At 43.1% G+C, this 26,356-nt stretch overlaps 1 protein-coding gene across 1 annotated transcript in view; it reads left to right on the top strand.

Annotated features, from left to right (window-relative positions):
* LOC117809722 (calmodulin-regulated spectrin-associated protein 2-like) overlaps positions 1–25,716 on the top strand; it is a gene marked incomplete at its 3' end in the record, with an annotated part of 27,246 nt that extends 1,530 nt beyond the window's left edge. Inside the window, 10 exon segments of the mRNA XM_034679189.1 lie at positions 412–444; positions 2,152–2,293; positions 4,073–4,212; positions 19,171–19,267; positions 19,355–19,451; positions 20,897–20,928; positions 21,027–21,096; positions 21,256–23,051; positions 23,054–23,325; positions 25,580–25,716. Of these exon segments, the coding sequence (XP_034535080.1) occupies positions 412–444; positions 2,152–2,293; positions 4,073–4,212; positions 19,171–19,267; positions 19,355–19,451; positions 20,897–20,928; positions 21,027–21,096; positions 21,256–23,051; positions 23,054–23,325; positions 25,580–25,716 (2,816 nt within the window).
* Between the last annotated feature and the right edge of the window lie 640 nt (positions 25,717–26,356).

Below are 26,356 nucleotides of genomic sequence, written 5' to 3' on the forward strand. Positions count from 1 at the left end.
TATAAGTATCCTAAATCGAAGTTAAATTATGCATCAGCAGAGATTATATGTGAGTCTTTGTCTTTGTCTCATGCAGGGTTTTAAGTGTGTCTTCCATTATGCTTCCTGTTCAGTCGCAGATCCATTATATCCCAGGGAAACTGTGACCCCAAAGCGGCCTATATTCGGTCCTCCGATGACTAAACTCTTATCCTGGGGAAGAATAAGAAGTGAAACCCTGAGACGGACAGAATTTCAGGCTTATTGGGGGTTGTGTGGGCTGCTTTTTTCTAACACACAGAGGACTCCCTGCCTTTGATCCCACAGCTGCTGTCATGTCTTTCCTTTTCTAACTAATCGCATTACAAACTAATCTCACTAACAGGTATGTCTTTGTTGTTCTTTGTCTGTTTTTTTCTTGTGCTGCTGCAGTCTCCAACCAAGTGGTACATGAAGCTTGTGCCTGTAAGTCAACTAATCAGCGCTCTGCTCCTTCATCTGCATCTGTGTGTGTGTGTGTGTGTTGATTATTGCAATCATTGTGTCACGTGTGTGTGCATCAACCTGTGACTTCACTGCTGCACAAACACTCCTTCTCTGTCTTAACTAATGTTTCCTTATGCTGCATCCATGATGAGGATCTTAGAAATGTGGCTTTAACTGGAATAAATGAAATGATGAATCTGTTCTCCTCATTTTCTAGTTTTAGTACTTTGAGCTCATGTTGGTGAAGAGATGTGAAGTCAAGTCAAGTCAACTTTATTTATATAGCACATTTAAAAACAACCAGTGTTGACCAAAGTGCTTTACAAGACAAAAACATATCAGGATATTACTGTCCTCTTCACGAGGAGAAGGCCAAAGAGAAGAGATGTGTCTTCAACAAAGATTTAAAACACTCATCAGAGGGGGGCCGATCTTAATTGGAGTGACAAGCCATTCCAGATCTTGGGGGCCGCTGCTGCAGAAGCTCAGTCCCCCCGGGTTTTAAGGCGACTTTTAGGCACATCCAGTCAGCAGCTGGTTTGTTGACCTCAGTGCTTGAGCTGGGTTATGAACATGGAGAAGATCAGATCAAGTAGGATGGTGCCAATCCATTCAGGGCCTTGTACTGTAAAAGTGCAATCTTAAAATCAATCCTGTGGCGGACTGGGAGCCGGTCGAGAGCATGCAGCACGGGTGTGATGTGCTCCCTCTGTTTCCTGCCAGTCAGGAGGCGAGCAGCAGCGTTTAGAGCGAGCTGCAGGCGCTGAATAGACGACATGTCTAAGCCCACATACGAGGAATTACAATAATCAAGCCTAGAAGTAATAAAGGCATGAACCACTCTCTCTAAATCTTTGGGAGGGAGGTAGGCCTTCACCTTAGCTATGAGTCTCAGCTGGAAGAAGCTGGACTGAACCACAGAAGATATTTGTTTTCCAAATTTGAACACCAAGGCTCTTTACAGAGGAGTGAATATCTGCTGTTAGAGGGCTGAGAGTGCTCCCATTGAACTGTTGGGGCGGTCCAAACACAATGACCTAAAGATTCCTACACTTCTGCTCTGATTGTCTAACGGACGTCCTTGTGTTTGCTAACGTGAAGGTCTCTGTGAGTCCTTTGGGACTGAATAAAGAGTTCCCATGGGATTAGGAGAAAGAAAAAAAAGCTTCATTTCATTAGAATTTAATTTCAAAGATGGGACGTCTGGGAGCCTTTGCATGAAATCGTTTCTGAGTCCCTGTTCCAGTTCTCACCGCAGAAAGTTTGACTTTATGCAACTGTCTTGCTATAAAGATTTCTGCGCTCAAAATAAAGCATGCATTCTGACATTGGTCATGTGGAATTGAGTTTGTAAATACTCCACATTTAAGTGAGTTAAAAGTCCTGAACATGCAGGGAATAATTGGAACTAACAATGATCTGAATCTCCTAATGAGCCGTTTCATTGTATCTGTGCAGATCTTAACTCTCCCACAGTGGGAACGTTTCCCTCTCAGTGTTCTCCAGCCTGATTCAGTTCCCTCCACTCATGAGTAAAGCTAATAAAGCCTGAAAGTGGCTGCTGCTGCTTTAAAGAGATGCATGTTGCACACTTCTTCACGACACAGCTGTGTTTAAATAACTGAAGTCCACAGAGTGTGGCTGATTGAACGTGTGATTAATGGGTGCGTCTGTCGTGCTCTGCAGGCTCGCTACAGGAAGGAGCAGACGTCGACTCAGCCGCTCCCCTGGATCCCTCCTGTGGACAACCTGCTGAAAGACAGCACTGACGGCTCGGCGCTCGGGGCGATGCTGCACTTCTACTGCCCTCAGCTGCTGCCGTTAGAAGGTGAGGAGAGAGTTAGACTTCTTTGTTGACCACATCCTGTATAATAAATGGACGTAGTCTCCGTGACGTCACCCGTCTGTTCCTGAAGCCCTGTTTTGAAGCCGATCATCGGCGGGTGCCATATCGGAAACTTCATCCGAGCTAGTGTGAGGTAAAGAGGCGGGGCTTTAGCCTCCTCGCTAACAGCTACAGTGTTCCCGCCTGTCAATCAAGTCAGCCACGACCTTATTTGGGCAAAACTCATGAGTTTGATATCTTCACATACACCGAGCTATAAAAACCCACGAGTCTCTAACGTCTTTAAAGAAAACTGGATTAACTCAAAATTTAAAGGCCCTGTGAAGAGTTTTGAACTGGCTGAGAAACAGACTGAAAATGATCCTGATGCCTCTTTTTCACCTTCAATAGCAAACAAGACCATCAGCAGCAACACTGACACCTTCTCTGTTGTCATTTTTAATGCCTGAATCCGCCCTGAGGGGGTAGGTGTCAGACCACATGATGGACATCTCGCTTCAGAAACATCCTTTATTTGACTGTTTTCATGGAAAATAATCACATTGCTTGATAAAATTGACTGTTAAAAGACAACAGGATGAGGTTTTTGTTGAAAACACTACTTTTACATATGAAGGACAAGAGATAAGAGGTATCACTTTGTCCACAAGGGTGCGCCAGAACCGATACAAAACAAAAGTTCCTCACAGCAGCTTTAAATAACTATTATTTAATTTCAATTCTCAGATATGGACAGTGGGGTATATATTTGTTCTATGGGTGTGTATGTGGTTTCTGATGTTTCTGCAGCCAGCCTCTAGTGGACAATTCAGGAACTGCAGTTTTTTAGACCCATATTTTAAGACCAGAGGTTGCCGCCTGGTTAAAACACACAGAACATAAGACACTGTATAATAAATAAATAAAAAAAAAACAATCATGATAAAACACATAAAAACAACTTAATGTAATAAAGCTTTAACCCTTTAAATTCAACAACCACTAACATGTTTATTTCTGCTGTAAAGATCGTCTTCTTTGAATGGGTGTGTATGTGGTTTCTGGTGTTTCTGCAGCCAGCCTCTAGTGGACACTGGAGGAACTGCAGTTCATAACACTTCTGCATCGGCTTAATATTTTAAGAGTGGTGGTTCCTGCTTGATGTTGACACTATGCAGCAGTGACTGATGCAGACATGAGCTCTACATACTTCAAAGCTGTGTGCATGTCGCGCTGCAGTACCACCCCAAAACACTAGAGGGCAGTGTCTCCCGTTTCCTGTCTCGCTACTACGTCCATTTAATATACAGTTTATGCTTTTTCACAGTGATTACAGACGTATTTTAGTTGCTGTTTATCACACAGCAGTGATTTCATGGAAGAATAGAGCCTTAAAAAACAGTCTTCTAAACATGTTCTCTCTTTCATTCCCTGCTAATGTTATTTTCAATAGTAATGGATTTGTCCCATTTTTTCCCCTGTCCCTGAATGCATCACTTAACTGATCAAAGATTAGTGAAAACAAAAGATGCATCTTAATCACATCAATCAATCAACCATTCAGCAGAACAACAGATCAATCACTCTGTTTGCTCTCCACACACAGCTCCACCCATAGATCCACAACACTCACTCACGATTGGTTATAAAGATCTTTCTCAGCAACACATCTCTAATCTTAAAAAACTCGAGCACACAGCAGTTTGTTTTTATAACCCCTTCAATCATCACTCTGACTTCACTGTGACCTTTACGACCCCATGGCTCCCTCTTCCCTCTTAGACGTCTGCCTGAAGGAGAACACGACGCTGGCCGACCGGCTCTACAACCTGCAGCTCGTTCAGGACTTCTGCAAAGACAACCTGAGCAGCTGCTGCCACTTCAGCCTGGAGGACATGCTGTACGCCTCCTCCACCATCAAGGTACGGATCACACTCGGCTGCAGACGAATTGATGTGACTCTCACTCTTCAGTTATTGATGCTGGGGACGTTTAGTGTGTGTGTTTTAGAGCAGGGGTTCCCAAACCTTTCAGCCAACGACCCCCACTGTCCCTCAGAGTGATTTAATGTGTCTTCATTTCGCTGGTCTGCAGAAAATGACCCTCCCTATATGAGCATGTGTCTGTGTTTCCTGTGTGTTATGAATGAACCTGCTGCTACTGATGCTTTAGATCATTAACTGTTCACTAACTCTAAACTTAGGAGTCATCTGGAAACAAAGAAAGGCAGAAAACTCATTACACTTTATATTTTCAAGGTTTTATTTCAAGTTTAGCTACTATTTCTGTTGATATTTTTCACTATTACTAGTACTATTTGTAGGCAAGGCAAGTCATTGCAGCTTTATTTGTATAGCGCATTTCATACACGAGGGCAACTCAATGTGCTTTACATTAAAACATTAAAAGCATTGGAAACATTCAGACAGGCATAAAAGAACATAATTAAAATGACAAATATGATAAAACAGAAAAGAAAAGGAAAATTAGAAATATATTAAAAATTACGTTAAAATTTTAATTTAAAGTGAGTTAAAATAATCTAAGATATGAAGGCAGTGTTAAATAAAAAAGTCTTAGTCTTTGATTTAAAAGAGGTGAGAGTTGGAGCAGACCTGCAGCTTTCAGGGAGTGTGTTCCAGATATGTGGAGCATAATGACTAAACGCTGCTTCACCATGTTTCCTTCTGACTCTAGGAACTGAAAGCAGACCAGTACCTGATGACCTCAGAGGTCCAGGTGGTTCATACAGTAGTAGCAGATCAGCCTAAACCATTCAGGTCTTTATAAACCATCAGCAGGATTTTAAAGTCTATTCTCTGACAGACAGGAAGCCAGTGTAGAGATCTAAGAACTGGAGCGATGTGGTCTACTGTGTTGGTCCTTGTTAGGACTCGAGCAGCAGCATTCTGTATGAGCTGCAGCCGTCTGATGGACTTTAGGGAGTCCTGTAAAGACCCCGTTACAGTAGTCTAGTCTGCTAAAGATAACTTTTAGATAACTTTTGTCATTCAACTCTTTTTATTGCATTTTTTTTAGTATTTCTTTGTTCAGCACAAGTTAACACATTTTATATAAGATTACAAAACCAACAAAGAGAAGAACAAATTAATAAATACAATATTAATAAATACAATATTAATAAATACAATGTTAATAAATACAATATTAATAAATACAATATTAATAAATACAATATTAATAATAATAATAATAAAGAAATAATAACAAACAGAAGAAAACATGGTAAATAAAGAAATAATATATATTTTTAAATAACTTAAAAAAAAAACATTCTGGAAGACATCTCATGACCCCTCATTTGGGTCTCGTGGCCCCCCAGGGGGTCCCCACAATAGACTTTATATATAATAGACAGCGTCGTTCTGCCTTTTCCTATTGTACGGTTTTGCCAAAATATCTTGTTCCAGAACGCTGACAGCTTTTACATTTTCTGCAGCCAGAGTCTGCACAGACGGTAACAAGCTCCACCCTACAGCCTAGCATCCTGAGGTCCTATGGAGTGTCTCTCTACGGCAGCTGTCAATCAAAGTAAACCCGGATGTAAAATCCTGTTGTTGTTTTTTTGTTTCTTTAAAGTTATATTTTTGGCTTTTCCGCCTTTATTGGATAGGACAGCTGAAGAGAGACAGGAAATTGGGTAGTAGCCTGTAGCCCGTTATATGTTGGACGCTTAGACCACTAGTCCGCCAGCGCCCCCTAAAACCCTGTTTTTTAACCTCTAATAACTAAAGAAGAAGAAACTGTTCATAAAAAAGAGGCCTTGAACACAAAACAGTCAAATAATAACTACATATCACCACAGCATACGGACATGAGAAACATTCATACCATGTGTATTTATTTTTTAAAGTTTGACTGAAGCTCCATTCAAATGAATAGGGGAGACAGAGTTTTTGACCTATACTGCCGCCAGCCACTAGGGGGAGCAGTTTTTGTGGTGGCCTCACTTCAAGCCAAGAGAGATAACATTCATTATATATACAGTCTATGGTCCCGACCCACACTTTGGGAACCCCTGTTTTAGAGTGTAGTCTAATAAACTAAGCTTAGGGATCATTTTAAAGACTCCTGGTTAAGTCATGACTCTGTTGTGATGCTGACCCCTCTTGGTCGGTGTCCAAAGCTTCCCTCTGCAGAACAGTGTCCTTATCTTTGTTTTTACAGTCAGTGTTTGAGAGTCGTCACTGCCTTGGAGTCAGAACTGCTGCCTTTAAAAGCTGAGGGTTTAAACGCGTCTGCAGAAAGAAGAAATGTCATTTTGTAGTCAAAGCAGAAAAACCTGTGACCTCATGTGAAATCTAATGAAGTCGTGGAGTAATGTGCGGTCTGAGTTTGAAAGATGTGGACTCGTACCCGTGTTAATGATTGATCCTGAGTCCTCTGTGCGGTCATTCATTCATGAGGGGAGCAGATTAGAAAAGCATGTGCCGTGGTATCCAGAGAGAGAGGGGAGACATGAGCAGCTCTGTGGGTCGCTGTGGTGAGTCATGCTGTGGAAAAACCATTCAATCCAAACGATCTGTCTTCACCACCGCGAGCTTAGAGCGCTGAGCTTAGAGCTGGGCCTCCTGTCGTTACACGCCTGCATGTGCTTCATTCTGTTTTAACTCTCTCTCTTTATTCATTTCCTCCTTTTCCTCTTTCTTCTTTCTTCTTCCAGTCTGTGTCACACCGTGTCAGTCAGTCCAGGTCTGTGTCTGTCTGTGTCTGTCTGTGTCTCTCTCCTCCTGGCAGCCTGGTTTATCCTCCAGTCCTCAATCTCTCCTCCAGTGTCACTGTCACCCCTGCATGTGTGCAGCTTCAAGGCTGCCTGCTCCTGATGGAGGATATTGATCATATCTCAGTATATGCATGAGTGAATCTGCTTCAGAGCCTCTGTCATAGAAAGAGCTTCGACTCTTTGCCCTAGTTTCCTTCCCACCTCCATGAGGAAACTCATAACAATGCATACATCTGGTAAAAATGACAACTCAGCTTCATCTTCTCCTCGGACATGGCCCAGTTCTGCTTCCTTTTCTTGGCCGTTGGGTCTTTAAATGCTCTGTTTGCTTCATACTTGCTTTCATTCAACAACATGTCACTAAGAAACTGTAAAAACTATTGATAGAAATCGTGTCAGAGCATCAGCAGCAGCTCTAAACTCAGAAATGTTCCCTAAAAAATCAAGTGTGATAACTTTCTCTTCCATACACCATTGTTGTTGACAAAGTTGATTCTGGAAGTCCCGCCCCTTCTTGATTCTGATTGGTCAGTGATCAGGAAGTGACATTGATGTCACATCAGGTGTCCCTCACAACTTCCAGTTAGAGAACTTTCTGTTTCTATGCTGCTAAATTCTGAACTCTCTGCCCCATGATATTAGAACAGTGAGCTCTCTGGGTTAGAGTTAAACTTTACCCTCACCTTTTTGATCTGGCTTTAATTTGGAGTACTTTCCTTTTAGCCCAGGACTGGATTATCACCATTATTACCATCGTCAAGCATCATTTTTATTTTTGGGGATTTTATCCTATCTTATTTTATTTTTATTTCATTTTTTCTGATTTTATTTTATTGATTTATTTTAATTTTTGTTTCTTTCTGTTATTTATCTGATTTTATTTTATTGATTTATTGTCATGATTTTATTTAATATTTCTGGTATTTATCAGATTTATTTTTTCTATCTTATTTTACTGTATTTTTATTTTATTCTATTTTTTCTGGTATTTATCTTATTTTATTTATTTTTATTTATTGTCATGTTTTTATTTTATTTTTCTAATATTCCAGATTTTTTAAAATTGTTTTTATCATAATGATTTTTTTAAATTTATTTTTATTTTTTAAGTTATATCTTTGGGGCTTCTACACCTTTATTGGAGAGGTCAGGACTGTGGATAGAACTAGAAACCTTGAGAGAGTGCATGGGGGAATGATAAGCAGGAAAGGGGCCACGGGCTGGAATCTAACCCAGGCCACCTGCTGCATGGGCCCACGATTTAACCATTACACTAAATCCTCACCCTAATGATTTTATTTTAAAATATTTCATATTTCTTTCCTCTATCTTCTTTATCCTTGTATCATTTTACCTTTTTCTGTTGTTTTCTGTCTCTGTTCTTTTGTGAAGCTCTCTGGCTGCATGCTGAATGTTTGAAGGTGATATATAAATAAAGTTGAGTTAAGTTGAATCACATTAGACTTGAATAGAAAATGAGCTCTGCCAGCACCAATAAAACAGCGTTAAAGGACACGGCTCTCTTTGCAGTTTATTGTGCTGGAGCCAGTGTTTGATGTTCGAGTGAAGAGTTTCTAAATTTGAGCACATGCTTCATTCATTCATTTTATTGCTGTTTATAAGCACAATGAGTTATATCTGCTCTGAAACGGATCCTTAGCTGTTCATGGACTTTCTCTGTCAGAGTAGAAAAGCTTCCCAGGAGTCCTCAAATCCCACAACATCCCAAAACAGCAACTGTCACCATCCGACCACACAAAAGGCCCAACAAACCTCAGAGACAGTTTACAGCTGTCCGTCTGCTGGCTCAGTGTAACTTTCCATCCGTGCAGAGTGTTTATAATCGTCCTCTGTGTGTCCGTCTCTGAGTGTGTCGCCTCAGAGCTGCAGAAGAGTAGAAAAAAAGAGATGATGTGAACGACTTTGACTCTGCCTCAGCGTGTCCTCTGATGGAGAACTGTTGTTCTCAGCACAGGCTGCGTACAGGTTACTGCAAGGACGAACAACAATGGACCGTCTCATCTGACTAAACTGGAACATGTGAGCCACGCTGGGTTAAAAATACTGCTTCTGGATGGAACTGGTGCAGAGAGATGTATGCATTTACTCACAGAAATATGTGCCTTCATGAGGGTTAAAGCACTCAGGGCCAGAGTCCTCACATATAAACTGAACACACAGCATCACAGAGACATCACTGACTCCAGCAGCAGTCGTGTTTCGCTGACTCTGATTCCACCAGGGATAAAATAAAACCCTGGAGCTGCAGTTATCGCCTGAGAGCAGACAGAACTGTACAGAACCGGTTAGACTCAGTCACCTTGACCCAGTTACCAGCAGCATGTTGTGAACGTCGCGGCCCGTCGTTCTAATGGAGACCTCATTATAGAGATGGAGCCGAGGCGTTCGGCGGGGAGGGGACGAGAGCGAGGCGTTGATGCGGGAGAAAATTGAAAGAGGAGAGATGAGACGAAGAGGAGTGATAACACTTTACTCTAACAGAGAGAGGAAGAGGAGGATAGAGAGGAAGAGGAGGATAGAGAGAAAGAGGAGGATAGAGAGGAAGAGGAGGATAGAGAGGAAGAGGAGGATAGAGAGGAAGAGGAGGACCTGATGTGTTTGGACAAGTCTGACGTTGAACGGACACCACGATGAATATCACACTTCACCCAATGCGTTCATTCTCTAGTGGTCATACTTATTACCCGGTTTTCTTACTTAACTTAAGGCTGTGTGAGAGGCTTCATTCTGATTGGTTAAAACTCCTTGACTACGGTTATTAACTTTCACTAACATGAGCAACACCAGAGACAAACTGATCACACATCGTGTCAAATCAATCCACAGAAAAGAGTTCAGACATATTTAGCTTGTTGACTTCGCGTCGGGATCTTGTCTCACCCTGTCAGGGGCTTCACGTCAGGTCTTGTCTCACCCTGTCAGGGGCTTCACGTCAGGTCTTGTCTCACCCTGTCAGGGGCTCTATGTCGGGTCTTGTCTCACCCTGTCAGGGGCTCTATGTCAGGTCTTGTCTCCCCCTGTCAGGGGCTCTATGTCAGGTCTTTTCTCACCCTGTCAGGGGCTCTATGTCGGGTCTTGTCTCACCCTGTCAGGGGCTCTATGTCGGGTCTTGTCTCACCCTGTCAGGGGCTCTATGTCAGGTCTTGTCTCACCCTGTCGGGGGCTCTATGTCAGGTCTTGTCTCACCCTGTCGGGGGCTCTATGTCAGGTCTTGTCTCACCCTGTCAGGGGCTGTATGTCGGGTCTTGTCTCAGCCTGTCAGGGGCTCTATGTCAGGTCTTGTCTCACCCTGTCAGGGGCTTCACGTTGGGTCTTGTCTCACACTTTCGGGGAATTCGGGTTGTGTCTTGTCTCACCCTGTCGGGGGCTTCATGTCGGGTCTTGTCTCACCCTGTCGGGGGCTCTACATCAGGTCTTGTCTCACCCTGTTGGGGGTTTCACGTCGGGTCTTGTCTCACCCTGTCGGGGGCTCTACATCAGGTCTTGTCTCACCCTGTTGGGGGTTTCACGTCGGGTCTTGTCTCACCCTGTCGGGGGCTCTACATCAGGTCTTGTCTCACCCTGTTGAGGGCTTCACGTCGGGCCTTGTCTCACCCTGTCAGGGGCTTCACGTTGGGTTTTGTCTCCCCCTGTCGGGGGCTTCACGTCGGGGTCTTGTCTCACCCTATCGGGGGCATCATGTCAGGTCTTGTCTCACCCTGTCAGGGGCTCTACATCGGGTCTTGTCTCAACCTGTGTGGGGCTTCACATCAGGGTCTTGTCTCACCCTGTCGGGGGCTTCACATCGGGTCTTGTCTCAACCTGTCTGGGGCTTCGGGTTGGTGTCTTGTCTCACCCTGTCAGGGGCTCTACATCGGGTCTTGTCTCAACCTGTCTGGGGCTTCGGGTTGGTGTCTTGTCTAACCCTGTTGGGGGCTTCACGTCGGGTCTTGTCTCACCCTGTTGGGGGCTTCACGTTGGGTTTTGTCTCACCCTGTCGGGGGCTTTACGTCGGGGTCTTGTCTCACCCTATCGGGGGCATCATGTCAGGTCTTGTCTCACCCTGTCAGGGGCTTCACATCAGGGTCTTGTCTCACCCTGTCAGGGGCTTCACATCGGGTCTTGTCTCACCCTGTCAGGGGTTTCGCGTCGGGGTCTTCTATCACCCTGTCGGGATCTTTTACCCACCCTTTCGGGGGCTTCACGTCGGGGTCTTGTCTCACCCTATCGGGGGCATCATGTCAGGTCTTGTCTCACCCTGTCAGGGGCTTCACATCGAGGTCTTGTCTCACCCTGCATGGAGCTTTACATCAGGGTCTTGTCTCACCCTGTCGAGGGTATCGCGTCGGGTCTTGTCTCACCCTGTCGGGGGCTAAATGTGCCGAAACCCTTTGACATGTGTGATCAGGTTGTCTCTGGTGTTGCTCATGTTAGTGAAAGTTAATAACCGTAGTCAAGGGGTTTGGACCAATCAGAATCAAGCATCTCTCACAGCCGGGAGATCAGTAAGAGAGCCGGGTAATAACAGATATTATCAAGCAGAGAATAAGGATGAGGACTCTCAGTCTGAATGTTGGACAGCTGAGTGAGTCTCATCCTCACACCTCCACCCGTCCGTCTCACACCTCTGTGTTAGATTCCTCTGAGCCTGAACGTGAAGAGGACTGCTCATAAAACCAAAACAGCCCAGCATCTGTTCCCTCTCTCTCTCTCTGGGTTTCATAAGACTCCACATAAAAATCCACACTGAACATATTTGTGTGTTTGAGTTCGTCTCCATCAGAGACAATAGACCCTCAGTACCCAACCCCCAACGCACTACAATACACACATTACTGAGGGGCGATCCTCTCCTAACGGACGCCAGGATAGTAAATCACGTCAACGCACTCTCATTTAGCACCTCCTCATTTAATTAATTCACAGCACATCTAAATTACCATCTGTGGATCCGAGGAGGAGACGTGGAAACAGCAGCTCTGGGTCTCTGCCAGCGTTTCTCTCCTTCTTTACCCCGAGGTTTGAAGCAGGCGTGCTGAGGTCGCCTCGAGGAAGAGAAGTAGAGAACTGACTGTGATTCAAAAGCTGCTTTTTTAATACAGTTTAACGTCCACTGATCATTCCTCTGATGTTTTAAATCAAGAAATCACTGATAGAAGTGTGCTGCTTCAAAGTGGCACAAATCAAAGTAGTGAGAAAAAGTCTCAGTGCTTTCAACCAGGAACTAAATGGTTCCTGTGGCCCCAGTGTTGCCTGCATTTCCACCCCAAAAAAGTAACTGCACTACACCACCAGACCAGTAGAGGGCAGTAAGACAGACACGAAGGCCATTCAACAAAGATGACATGAAAGAAGGAGTTGATCCTTCTTTATTGCAGATGGATTCACTGAATCAACACTTGGACGGAGACGAGCGCCAGAGACAAAGACGTTTCAACCCACCATGTCAGAGATGGACCGGTGTTCCAGTTTAGGTTTACACCTGACTGGAGCTGTCCTCTGAAAGCTCCTTCCACTTCATGAACACATCTGACAAGAGAGAGACAACAGAGGACACTAAAACACCTGACACAGCTAGCAAACGGTGCTTTAAGACTGCAGGAACCAGGGTCTAAATTTAGTTCTTGGGTAGTTAATCTCCTCCAAAAGTCCCTGCTCAGGGGTAGTACTTTACAAAAGGTCCAGGAACTTTGGGGGTGGGGCCTGCGATGCTGAATGTTTCTGATTGGTAGAGTACCCTCAGTGTTTTTAGTTCACCCTCCGTCCACAATAACATCACAAACACCTGTGATTCACTTGGTTTGATAACTCCTGAACGTCGGTCTTCTCTGAGCCTGATAGTGTGAATGCGTCTCTGTCAGCTCCCGGTGTTCCAGTCTGAAGAGTGACCCTGTAAACTGGAGACCTTCAGCTGAATGTGCCAGTGTTTGTGGAGTTTACACAGCTGTTGAAACACAGAAGGAGTTCCTGGGAATGCATCCTAAGGTGCATTTCGACCAAGAGTTCCGGGGTCCTATAGCCCCCAGAACTACTTTCCCCTGAAAAACTAAAAGGTTCCTGGTCCCCCATTGTTGTCTGCGTTTCGACCGCGGGCTGAAGTCCCGGGTAGATTGTGTAAATCAGGCCAGTGACGTATGGAGGGAAAAAAGTAAATGCACTACACCAACAGACCATTAGAGGGCAGTAAAACAAAGACGAATGCCATTTATTTCAGATGACACCATAGAAGCAGACGGACAGGCAGGTGTCATTATGAGCAACACAACAGTTAGCCTGTTAGCATGAAGAGACTCAGCTGGCGCTGTTTTAGATGGTGCTATATTTCATCACAGATGGATTCACTGAATCAACACGTGAGAGGAGATAAGCGCGAGTAGCAAAGACGTTTCAACACGGCTTTAAAATCCTTTTGAACTCAAAAAGCCGTGATCGCAGAGATCGGCCGGTGTTTTGGTTTAAACAGCGACCCTGTTAACTGGAGACTCTCAGCCGGATGCATCCCTCATAAACATTGACAAAAAATTGACAAAAAAAAAAAAATTGACAAAAAAAAATTTTGACTAATAAAAATGTTACTAAGAAAAATTTCAAAAAAAAAAATTTGTGAAAATTTTTTTTTTGAAAAAAATAAATTTTGAAAAAAAAAAGTCTTGACAAAAAAAAATTTGACAAAAAAAAAATTTGACAAAAAAGTTGATCCAGATGCCTTTCGAAAAATTTAATTTTCTTCAAATTTGAAATTTTGCTCCAAAAGCAGAAAAACCTGCGCCTGCGGTTAAAAACATGTAAAAAGCAATGAATGAATGAATGAATGAATGAATGAATGAATGAATGAATGAATGAAAGCCGTGGCAGAGATCGCCCAGTGTTTTGGTCTAAACTGCGACCCTGTTAACTGGAGACAGCCGGATGCATCCCTCATAAACGTCTTTAGACCATCATTAAATATCTGATGAGGATATTTTGAAATCTTAATAAAAACTAAACTAGTTTGCATTCCCAGGAACTCCCTCTGTGTTTCAACAGCTGTGTAAACTCCACAAACACGGACACGTTCAGCTGAAGGGCTCCAGTTTACAGGGTCACTTTGAAAACCGGAACACCGGGAGCTGACAGAGACGCATTCACACCGATGTTCAGGAGTTATTAAACCAAGTGAATCACAGGGGTGTGGAGGGAGGGGTGAAATAAAAGCAGTGTGGGTACTGCAGGCCCCGCCCCCGAAGTACATAGTTCCTGGGTAAAGTTCCTGCAGTTGAAAGCACCTTTTGTGACAGTAGCAAGTAAAGTTTAACCCTATGGGCTTGAGGGTGTAGTTCGCAGTTTTTGACTCAATTTGATTTTACTTTTATATTTCCCCTTAAAAAAATCTGTTCACCTTGCCTTGTTTGGTGTCATTTTTCTCAGCACAACCCCACACGTTTGACTATGCAGTTATTTTTTCATTTTGACATCAAGTATTAACACACTAGACCTAAAATCACATAAAAAACATACAATCCGAAAAAGGAAAAAGTTAGATTTTTAACTGTGAAAACCACAAACATGTTTTATGAACCTTTTTTAAAACATAGAATGCAAATGTAACTTGTACATTTCAAAAAAAAAAAATTAAATGTAGTGAACAACAAAGATATTTGAAACTATTGACATTAAAACACTGAGTTGCTTTGCTTTTGAGACAGTATCTGATTGTGATTTACTGTAAATCTTACTCTGGGATAAACCTCCCTCCCTAGACCCCCTGCAGGTTAAGAGGATCACGCAACCTCTAAGTACTGATGGTTCTTTTCAGCATCATAAAGTCCTTTTACCATTTCCTGCACTGCAGGTCTGTTGAGCGTTGAGAATCAGATGTTTGCAGCCTCTTTAGGAAGCTTGGACTTTCCTTTTCTGTAGTTTTTCTCCTCTTTCTTTAGATCTGTAAAGTAAGTGTAGTGTTTTCTGAGAGGAAGTCTTGGCGGTGAATCAACAGAGTGGGGTTTTCCAGATTGGAGTAAGTCTGTCTGGCAGGCTGCAGGACCTCGATCCTATAATCAGCCCTCTGGCCCGATGATTGTTGACATTAATGCCCTGGGTGTGCTCGTCTGTCTCTTCTTATAGTGTCTGATTTGTGTTGTGTACTACTTTCTGCATGCATACCCCTGATGTGGGTGTATACAGTATCTGGGTGTATATCTGGGTGTACATGTGGGTGTACATGTGGGTGTGTGCATGCAGAACCTGCAGAGAGGGCTGCTTGTGCCCGACCCGTTATCATAGATTAACTCCCCTTTTTATCCCAACCTCCACTAACCCAAAGATCCCTCCTTGTAATCACCAACCCGGGTTCAGTCCTCATCCTAACACCGGCACACTCAAATCCCCAAACAGCCGGAACTGGCAGCGCTGCAGATCCGGCAGAGGGTAGCAACGCCAGTCAGCTGGAAGGTCGGCGTAGTGGAGGGGCTGTGTAGAGATCTGTGTGTGTGTGTGTGTGTGTGTGTGAGGCTGCTCACCGGGGGTATTAAGCGATCGCGCTCACACCTGGTGCGTCTGTAGTAGTCGGTGGGACAGATGGGAGGAGGAAGTCAGGTTGGGCTTTCTGCCACCAGCGTTGCCAGACGACATCGTTTTCTCTTTCTGTGTGTTTCTCCTCCTCATCTTCATCTTTGTGACTCTTTCTTTTCTCGGTCAATAGAGGAATACTTCACATGCTGAACACATGTTAAGGTAACAGACATTTTGGTATACTACTAGCTTTGTGTGATTGCAGTGACTGCAGGCTTATAATGAGGGGGAATCTAACTCAGATCATAGTTTGATGGTGGAGGGATTTAAAGAATGTAATGACTGATTCTTAAAGAAGTCTAGCTCTGAAGGAAACTGTCCTCTGTGCTTGATATCTTAAATTGACTGATTTTCTTGCATCACTTTGTAACCCTGTGTTTTACTACTTCCCACATATTATCTCTGTGATATCCAGAATCCTCTCCACATGTTCGCAGCGCTGCTCTTCATGCATGTGCTGTAAAACAAAAGAAAGGACCAAAAAGTGTAAAATGGTGCAGTAAGACTCGGGGGAAACCACAGCTTCTGGTGTTAATTGCCTCGGCCCCTCCTGGTGAGCTTCTGGGCTGCAGCTGGTGATGGGAAGAGGAAGAGGAGGAGGAGGAGGAGGAGGGGGCTTGAGTGGGTTAAATACGATGTGTATGTGTACGCTGGTGGACGCATGGTGGAGTGAAATGTTGCTGATGAGGTGAATCAGGTGTCTTTAGAGCTGAGCCATGCTGCATTGTCTTTGTCTGGAGAGCGTGGACTGAAGGCGGGGAAGGGGCGTTTTCGCTCAAGGTCGTTCCCGCTCCAACGCACCCGTTTTGCATATGCATGCACATGTGTGTGTGTGTAGATGAGTGGAGGCATGTTCACTGCGACAGATACAACAAAAGTTGAAGGTGGCATGATGATTGAACGCCGTAAAAGTGGAAGAAACGTCTACTTTGTGCAGAATAACTTCTGTTTTGCAAATAACAAATGTTGACTCATTTTAAAAACACTGATTTGGTGGAAGAATGTTTTACAGTTTTGACAAAATGAATCTGTAAACTAATCTACTTTAACCCTTTAGTAATTTGTCAAAGTTTCTTTCATCTTAAGAAGACAGTCGTCTTATAAACATGTTTTAGTGAATATATTAATTAAGAAAATAAAAATAGTAAATAGAGATGAGTAGAAGGAGATAGAGAATAGTAAAATAAATGATAGTAATATGATAAGTTGTAATAAATAATTAGATTATATAAGACAATAATATAATAAACCATAATACAATATAATAATATAATTTATTATAACAAAATGTAAGATAATATAACATAATATAATATATAAAATAATATAGTATAATAATATAACAATACATGCAAATTATAAAATTTTAATAAAATAATGGAACATTATATAACACATAAAATATAATAAAAGAAAATAAGGAATAATAGAATATGTGACAAAAAATAATAGAATATAATAATATGACATAAAATAATATAATGAAATACAGAATAATAGAATATAATAATATAGCATTATATGATATAACAACACATAAAAATAACAGAACTTAATTAAATAATAAAACACAATATAATATACAATATAATATAATAAAATTAATATTGTATAACATAATACATTATAATAATAGTACACACTATAATATATAATAATATAATATGTATGATTATATAATATAATATAATATAACATAATATATAATATCTAATATTATATAAGATAATCTGTATCATAATAAATCATCAGACTATCAGAGAATAGCTGATGCTTATACTTGTGATATTGAGTATCCTAAAGAAAGAAAGAAAGAAAGAAAGAGAGAAAGAAAGAAGAAAAGAAAGAAAGAAGGGAAGAAAGAAAGAAAGAAAGAAAGACAGAAAGAAAAAAAAAAGAAAGAAAGAAAGAAAGAAAGAAGGAAGGAAAGAAAAAAAAGAAGGAAAGAAATAAAGAAAAAAACAAAACAGAGGAATGAAAGAAAGAAAGAAAGAAAGAAAGAAAAGAAAGAAAGAAGGAAAGAAAGAAAGAAGGAAAGAAAGAAAGAAAGAAAGAAGGAAGGAAAGAAAGAAAGAAAAAAAGAAAGAAAGAAAGAAAGAAAGAAAGAAAAAAAGAAAGAAAGAAAGAAAGAAGGAAAGAAAGAAAGAAAGAAAGAAAGAAAGAAACAAGAAAAAGAAGAAGAAGAAGAAAGAAGGAATGAGAGAAAGAAAGACAGAAAGAAAAAAAGAAAGAAAGAAGGAATGAGAGAAAGAAAGAAAGAAAGAAGGAAAGAAAGAAAGGAAAGAAGGATAAAAAGAAAGAAAGAAAGAAGAAAGAAGGAAAGAAAGAAAGAAGGAAAGAAAGAAAGAAAGAAGAAAAAAGAAGGAAAGAAAGAAGGAAAGAAGAAAAAAGAGAAAGAAAGAAAGAAGGAAAGAAAGAAAGAAAGAAGAAAAGAAAGAAAGAAGGAAAGAAAGAAAGAAAGAAAGAAAGAAAGAAGGAAAGAAAGAAAGAAAGAAGGAAAGAAAGAAGGAAAGAAAGAAAGAAGGAAAGAAAAGAAAGAAGGAAAGAAAGAAAGAAGGAAGGAAAGAAAGAAAGAAAAAAAGAAAGAAAAAAGAAAGTAAAGAAAGAAAGGAAGAAGGAAAGAAGGAAGGAGAGAAAGAAAGAAAGAAGGAAAGTAAGAAGGAAAGAAAGAAAGAAAGAAAGAAGGAATGAAGGAAAGAAAGAGAGAAAGAAAGAAAGAAAGAAAGAAAGAAAGAAAGAAAGAAAGAAAGAGAGAACGACAGAAGGAAAGAAAGAGAGAAAGAAAGACAGAAAGAAGAAAGAAAGAAAGAAAGAAAGAAAAGAAAGAGAGAGAGAAAGTCTATCAGTGCAGAGTGAGTGGATTCTGTGTGACAGTCTGTGTAGGGACGTTGTGAATGTGTTCAGGAGTGTAAAGAGTAAATAACTGTATTAAATGAATATTTGTGCAGCGTGGAGTCCTCAAGCGTTCTGACCACCCGCTGCATCTTGACCTGGTTTTGAAGTGGACCTGACCCGGCAAAGCAATGATCCTTCAAAATGTCACGGCCAATCAGATTCATGTTTGCTGCTGAATCGCACGCTTGTGATTGAGAAGAGCAAAAAATAACTGACCTGGATTTTATGAATTAGGTTAATGCATTAATCACTCCTCGCTACAACCACAGGTACCGTCCACATTATGCAATCTGAAATATGCTGACGAGGCGTGGGACGAGCTATGATGTCTGTCGATGAAGGTTTTTACAGCTTATTTAAAAGTTGACATTAACACTTCAGAACACCGAGCATGGACGAGGATCCCTCTGCTGATGAATCACCTTTAGGTTGCACTGTGAAGCATCGCACTCCAGAGAGGGTGTTTGTTAAATAAAGCTCCAGTGGTGAATTATTCATCTGCAGACAGACAGAGAGAAGCCACACTCATCACCTCGGGTCGTCTGTGAAGATTAACAGAGACACCTACTGGAGGAGAAGCTGCACTGAAACCACACAGAGAGTGATTGTGGATACAGTGATGTTACACTTTAGTGATTCTTTGTCACTCAGTCCTTATTTTGAATCTTTGTCTGGTTTGTGTTTCCCTCAGAATAACTACCTGGTGTTCATGGCAGAGCTGTTCTGGTGGTTTGAGGTGGTCAAGCCGTCTTTTGTGAAACCACGAATGCTGGACAATGAAGGCTCAGGTGAGTCTTGAATTTAGTACCTGTAGAAATCAATGCACAGTTTGATGCTGCCTTCGATTGCGAACCATGTTGCATCATTCTCCTCAGAGCCCTCATCCTTGTTGAAGAGTATTTCAGCCATCCCCATCTCCAAAGCAACAAAGAGGAGCTTCATGGAGAGACCCCCAAGTCCTGAAAGACCCAGGTAGACCGTACTCTATGTTCTATTATCAACAATGACCCAACATCAAGACCAGGATCAGATCCAGTCCCATCTTCCAGACAGGACTCAGTCTGATCTCATCTTAATCCACCATGAGCAGAGCACTTTGCAGCATTTAGCAAGTTACATTGGCAAGGACAAACTTCCTTTAACAGGCAGAAACCTCCAGCAGGACCAGACTCATGTTAGACACACATCTGCTGAGACCGTGTTGGAGAGAGGGATAGAGGGAGATGAAGAGAGAGAGATGATAGTGGGGAGACGGATAGTAGTAGTTGTAGCAGCTGGAGTCTGGACCACGTCCACAGCAGCAGAGATCCAGAGGAACCTACGAGACAAGGGAGCTCAGGGACTCCAGAAAGGTCTAAGAAAAGAGAGAAGAGAGGGAGACCAGAAGGAAGAAAAAGAGGAGAAGAAATGGGGAAGGAATGACAGAAGGAAAGGAAGGGATAAGAAAAGGAGACAAAGGATGAAGAAACATGGAAAGAACAAAGAAAGAATAAAAATGAAAAAAGTGAAAAAAGTGAAGAAAGCAAGAAAGAAAAGAAAGGACAGAATGAAAGGAAAGAAAGAAGGAAGAAATGAAACAAACAAAGGGACAGATGAGAGAAAGAAGGAAGGAATGAGAAAGGAATTAAATAAAAAGGGAATAAAAGAGAGAAAGAAAGGAGGATTGAAAGGAAAAAGGAAAGAAAGAAGGAAGAAAGAAAGAATAAAATTGAAAAAAGGGAAAAAAGTGAAGAAAGAAAGAATAAAAATGAAAAAAGGGAAAAAAGTGAAGAAAGAAAGAAAGAAAAGAAAGGACGGAATGAAAGGAAATAAAGTAGGAAAGAAGAACAGAAAAGAAAGAAGGAAGAAATGAAATGAAGAAAGGAAGAAGGAATAAAAATGAAAAAAAGAGAAAGAAGTGAAGAAAGAAAGAAAGAAAAGAAAGAAGGAAAGAAGAGCAGAAAAGAAAGGATGAATAACAGACCCCAAAAAAGGAATCTACAGCAGAGATCCAGAGGAACCTACGAGACAAGGGAGCTCAGGGACTCCAGAAAGGTCTATGGTTAGTAACTTTAATGGGACAGGAAGAGTTAAAGTGAGAGACAGGCAGAGAGAGGAGAGAGAGGGTAAGACAGGATCCCAGTGTGTCAGTCTAAGCCTATAGCAGCATAACTAAGACCTGGTCCAAGCCTGATCCAGCTCTAACTATAAGCTTTATCAAAAAGGAAAGTTTGAAGCCTACTCTTAAAAGTAGAGAGGGTGTCTGCCTCCCGGACCCTGACTGGTAGATGATTCCAAAGGAGAGGGGCCTGATAACTGAATGCTCTACCTCCCATACTACTTTTAGACTTTATGTATGATGAGCAGGTGCAGTGGAGCTGCTCTTTGGTTCTTGTGTGTCTCCTCTAACCTCTGTTATCTTGTTTCTCTGTCTCCAGTTTGCCCCTCAGACCTCAGCCTCGACACTCAGGTGATTTATTGTGTTGTGTCTGTTTTTGTAGATATTTATGTCACGTAGGTTTTATCATTCCTGTTGTGATTCTAACTTTGATTTCATGTCTCATCCAGGAGAGATCAAAAGGTCGACCTCCATGTCCTTTGTGGATGGAAACCTTGGCACCTGGCCCAAAGAGAAAAGGTTTGCTCTCCTGTTCTTGTGCTCCCTGAGAGGTTTAATAATCCCATCAGGATGAAGACAGAGTGTAGTGATGTTTGCAAAGTGACTCTAAACAATCTTAGAAATGCAAGAGAAGTCTCTGAAGGTGTTAAAGCGGTTTCTCTCTGTTGGTCTGTTCAGGTCCGGGCCTTACGGAGTATCTTTTGACATCCCCTTCGACAAAGATGACTCTGCTCCCGCTCCTCTGTCGTCCACACGTGGCATGGTGAGGTCCGTCAGCACTGACGATGGTTCAGGCTTCAGGGTCCAGCACCTCCCCAGGGGGATGAAGCGTAACCTCTCCTTCCAGCCGGTGAACGGGAAGAGCGTCGGCATTGAGGAGGAGGGCTGCCCGGACAGCCTGGCTGGAGAGGAGCCCAGCAGGCGAGCGTTCCCCAACGGGCATGGGAGCGCCGTAGAAACAACCCCCTCCATTGAGGAGGCCCTCCAGATTATCCACAGCCCGAACAGGCCTCAAGTGGAGGGCATCAACAACGGGTTCTTTCTGCACAGTCAGGAGCACCGGGCTGCTGTCGGCGGCTTGGAGCCCTTGTCAGAATCAGGGCCTCTGAGCACCGCGGACACCACGGAGGTCGACACCGGCATCCACATCCAGACAGACGACATGCTGGATGAGGACTCCTCTCTGAAGGACTGCTCCATGAACATGGACCTGGATATGGACACGCCGAGCCCCTGCCCGAGCAGTCAGAGCAAATCCCCCTCAGGAGCGAAGATGACCAGCTTCGCCGAGCAGAAGCAGAAGAAGCACGTTCCATCGGCGCCGGACTCGGGGCGGTGCAGCAGCAGCTCCCTCAAGACCACGCCTGAAGGCTCTGAGTTCTGCCTCCCCTTATCCGTCTCCTGGGCCCCGACCCCCGAGCACAGTCCCATCCATCAACAAACCACACCGCCGCTTACGGCTCAAGCTTCCCCTACACCCGTGCAACTTCCACCCAACGACCCCGCCCAGGTCATGGCGACAGAGATGGTGCAGCTGAGGATGAGGCTGGAGGAGAAACGCAAAGCCATCGAAGCGCAGAAGAAGAAAGTGGAGGCTGCGTTCACGAGGCACCGTCAGAAGATGGGCCACTCCGCGTTCCTCAACGTGGTGAAGAGGAAAGGAGACGGAGCGGCCAGCGGGGAGGACGCAGGGAAAGCTGAGAGTCCAAGTCCGACCTTTAAATTTGGGAGGAGGAAGGCGGACACACCTGATGGGGCGGAGCAGAGCAGCACCGCCTCCTGCTGGACGAAGTCTCCAGGTGCAGGAGAGGAAGGAGGGCAGAGCCATGTTCAGCCCACTGAGGTGGACCTCACAGAGTACACTCACTCCATAGATAAACTCAACCACTCCTTGGCCTTCCTGCAGACGGAGATGCAGCGTCTGGCTCAGCAGCAGGAGGTCATCATGGCGATGAGGGAGCAGCAGCATCAGCAGGCGTGGGTCATCCCTCCGTCTCACACGACGCCATCGCCGCAGAAGCACGGACGAGCCGGAGCCGTCACACGATCCTCAGGACCCTCTTCTCCAGCCGACTCCCCTCGCTCCACGCACCGCTCCCCGACCAGCATCAAACGCAAATCTGCCTCCTTCCACTCACGTAACCCTCGCACCGCTCGTCCCAGCGAGTTAAAGCTGGCCCCTTACAACCGAGTCCTGACCGCCCCCCAGTCCGTAGACAGCATCCCCAGGTTACGCCGGTTTTCTCCCTGCCAGCCTTTGGCCAGTTCCTTCGTTTACATGGGGGAGAAACCTGCTAAAGTAGCCTCAAGTAAGGATAAACACAAGGACTCAGAGTCACCGGAGAGGGAGCTCACCTGTACATTTGTAGCACACACACCTCCAAGCTCCCCCAAAACCCTGCAGAACAAAAGAGAACACACTGATTCAAAAGCCAAATCCCAGGAACCAGACGCACCGGGTCTCTCCACGGACACATGAACACAGCTCCAGATCTCAAACAGACCACCGGGTCATCGTTTCCAGAGGTTCTGGCTCATCCTGTGGTAGAGACCTTCACAGTGACACCTACAGAGATCCCTCCTCAGTCAGAGACCTCGGGCCAAGTCAAGACCAACCTGATTGAGGTTCCTCTGTCAGTCATGAAGCCTCTGGAGGATCTGACCCTCGATGATGAGCTGGAGGGGCAGCAGGGTCACGAGGAAGGCTCAGATCAGGATCCCAAGATGTGCCGGGGTTTCTTCTTTAAGGTGCGCTCTCTCTTCTTCTCTTTATATAACAACCGCTCTCTTCTTCTCCTTCAACAACAACCGCTCTCTCTTCTTCTCCTTCAACAACAACCGCTCTCTCTTCTTCTCCTTCAACAACCGCTCTCTCTTCTTCTCCTTCAACAACAACCGCTCTCTCTTCTTCTCCTTCAACAACAACAACCGCTCTCTCTTCTTCTCCTTCAACAACAACCGCTCTCTCTTCTTCTCTTTCAACAACAACCGCTCTCTCTTCTTCTCCTTCAACAACAACAACCGCTCTCTCTTCTTCTCCTTCAACAACAACAACCGCTCTCTCTTCTTCTCCTTCAACAACAACCGCTCTCTCTTCTTCTCCTTCAACAACAACCGCTCTCTCTTCTTCTCCTTCAACAACAACAACCGCTCTCTCTTTTTCTTCTTCTCTTTAACAACAACCGCTCTCTTCTTCTCCTTCAACAACAACCACTCTCTCTTTTTCTTCTTCTCTTTAACAACAACCACTCTCTCTTCTTCTCCTTCAACAACAACCGCGCTCTCTTCTTCTCCTTCAACAACAACAACCGCTCTCTCTTTTTCTTCTTCTCTTTAACAACAACCGCTCTCTTCTTCTCCTTCAACAACAACCACTCTCTCTTTTTCTTCTTGTCTTTAACAACAACCGCTCTCTCTTCTTCTCCTTCAACAACAACCGCTCTCTCTTCTTCTCTTTTAACAACAACCGCTCTCTCTTTTTCTTCTTCTCTTTAACAACAACCACTCTCTTCTTCTCCTTCAACAACAACCACTCTCTCTTTTTCTTCTTCTCTTTAACAACAACCACTCTCTCTTCTTCTCCTTCAACAACAACCGCTCTCTCTTTATCTTCTTCTCTTTAACAACAACCACTCTCTCTTCTTCTCCTTCAACAACAACCGCTCTCTCTTTTTCTTCTTCTCTTTAACAACAACCACTCTCTCTTCTTCTCCTTGAAAAACAACCGCTCTCTCCTTCTTCTCTTTCAACAACAACCGCTCTTCTTCTTCTTCTTCTTCAACAACTGCTCTCTCTTTTCTACTCCTTCAACAACAACCACTCTTCATCTTCTTCTTCTTCTTCTTCTTCTTCTTCTTCTTCTTCTTCTTCTTCAACAACAACCATTCTCTCTTTTCTTTTTAATAAACCGCTCTCTCTTCTTCTCCTTCAGCAACAACCGCTCTTCTTCCCCTTGCAAACGCTCTCTCTTTTCTACCCCTTCAACAACAACCTCTCTCTGTCACAAATTCTGTCCTGCTAAATGTTGCTGACTTCTACGCACTGCACCTTTGAAATGGCTTTGTTTATCCCAAGTGGGATTTTTAGGTCACATCTGCCCTGGTTAAGATCTGCAGAACAGACTTTTAAAGGTCAGAGTTGCAGCCTGCGTGCTGCATCTGAACCCGAGGCAGCCATGTTTGTTTCTTCTGACGAGCTGCTCTCGTTCCTGAGATGAAATCATGAATGGTTCATGGTTCCGTCTCCACTGAGAGAGCGTTGTCATCTTCCCATTTTTCAGTTGTAACACGGCCCGCCTGCTGTAGTCTGGTCTTCAATGTAGGTCATAAAACTGGGGCTGTTGTGAATAATTCAGGGCCGGCTGTGGAGACGTGGGGATGGAGAAGGACTAAGTAGATATCTGAGAGAGGAGCAGAGGATGTTCTCATGAAATGAAGCAGTTTGCTCTAAAATTAGCAGCCTGCCGTGCAGACAGTGGAAACAACCCACTTCAGATTCAAGTTCTAATTCTAACGGTGCAGTTAAAGAGGATTTTTACATCAACTACGCAGCATGTAGAGGACACATATCTACTGTAAAGTCTCCTGCTCTCTAGCTTTCATGCAAACCATCTTTAATCAAGTGAGATGTTAAAGATAACCATGCATTTATGGAAATCATGGTTTCATGTAGTCCCTTAATACAAAGAAAATGTCCGATAGCAGAGCTGCATAATCAAAATAAGTGTCTATAAATAATTCAGAGGAATACGCCTTTTCTAGCAGAGACAGCAATCCTCTCCTTTGTTGCCTCTGCCTGTTTGCCATCTTTATATTGCACAAAAGAGAGTTAACTTCACATTAAGAGCTCAGATTATCTGGTGCATCATATCAGATCAGATGAGCAAAGATACAAGGAAGAGTACATCCTGATCTGTGTCACATCTGCAGCCTTTAAAGCAGCGACTTATAATCAATTAAACTTTTTGTTTGTTTGTTTGTTTGTTTGTTTGTTTGTTTGTTAGGAGGACGGAAAGGCCGATGGGAACATGGCTCAGAAGAGAGCAGCGCTGTTGGAGAAGAGGATGAGGAGGGAGAAGGAGACCCAGCAGAGGAAGATGCAGCAGGAGGCGGAGCTAGAGCCGAAGAAGGAGGAAGCTCGGTACGTTGATGCACATTTTCATCGCACACACGAATAAAATCAAAGTAAAGTGTGCCCTTAAATAAATATCTGTAAAATAATATTGGGGCACTGGTGGCCTAACGGTCTAAGCGCCCCACATACAGAGGATATATTCCTCTGCAGAGGTCCCCGGTTTGACTCCCGGCTGCGACCTTTTCCTGCATGTCTTCCCCCCGCTCTCAACCCCCCATGTTTCCTGTCTCTCTTCAGCTGTCCTGTCAAATAAAGGCAAAAAAAGCCCAAAAATATAACAAAACAAAAAAAAGAAATATTGCACACTCCTTCCATAAACTCTTAATTTTTTGGATGATTTAATTAATTTGAAAAATTTGATAGAAGTTATTTTCATTTGTTTTGTTTCCCTCTTTTATTCTTTAATATTTTCTTTAATATTTTATTTTATTTATTTATATATTTTTTTTATTTTACAAAGTCAAATATGTTGAAAATAGAGCACCAAAGGACACTGATTGAAGCACAAAATAAAACAAAAAAATGGTCCAAATATGTAAAGGAAAAAAAAACTGAAAACAAGGGAAACGACAACAACTAAAATAACAAAAAACTGTTTATAGAGAAACATAAATAGTGTTTTAAAATTCTTATCACAAAAGTAACA

The sequence above is a fragment of the Notolabrus celidotus genome, unplaced genomic scaffold, assembly GCF_009762535.1.
Source record: "Notolabrus celidotus isolate fNotCel1 unplaced genomic scaffold, fNotCel1.pri scaffold_375_arrow_ctg1, whole genome shotgun sequence".
In the NCBI taxonomy this organism is placed as follows: Eukaryota; Metazoa; Chordata; class Actinopteri; order Labriformes; family Labridae; genus Notolabrus; species Notolabrus celidotus.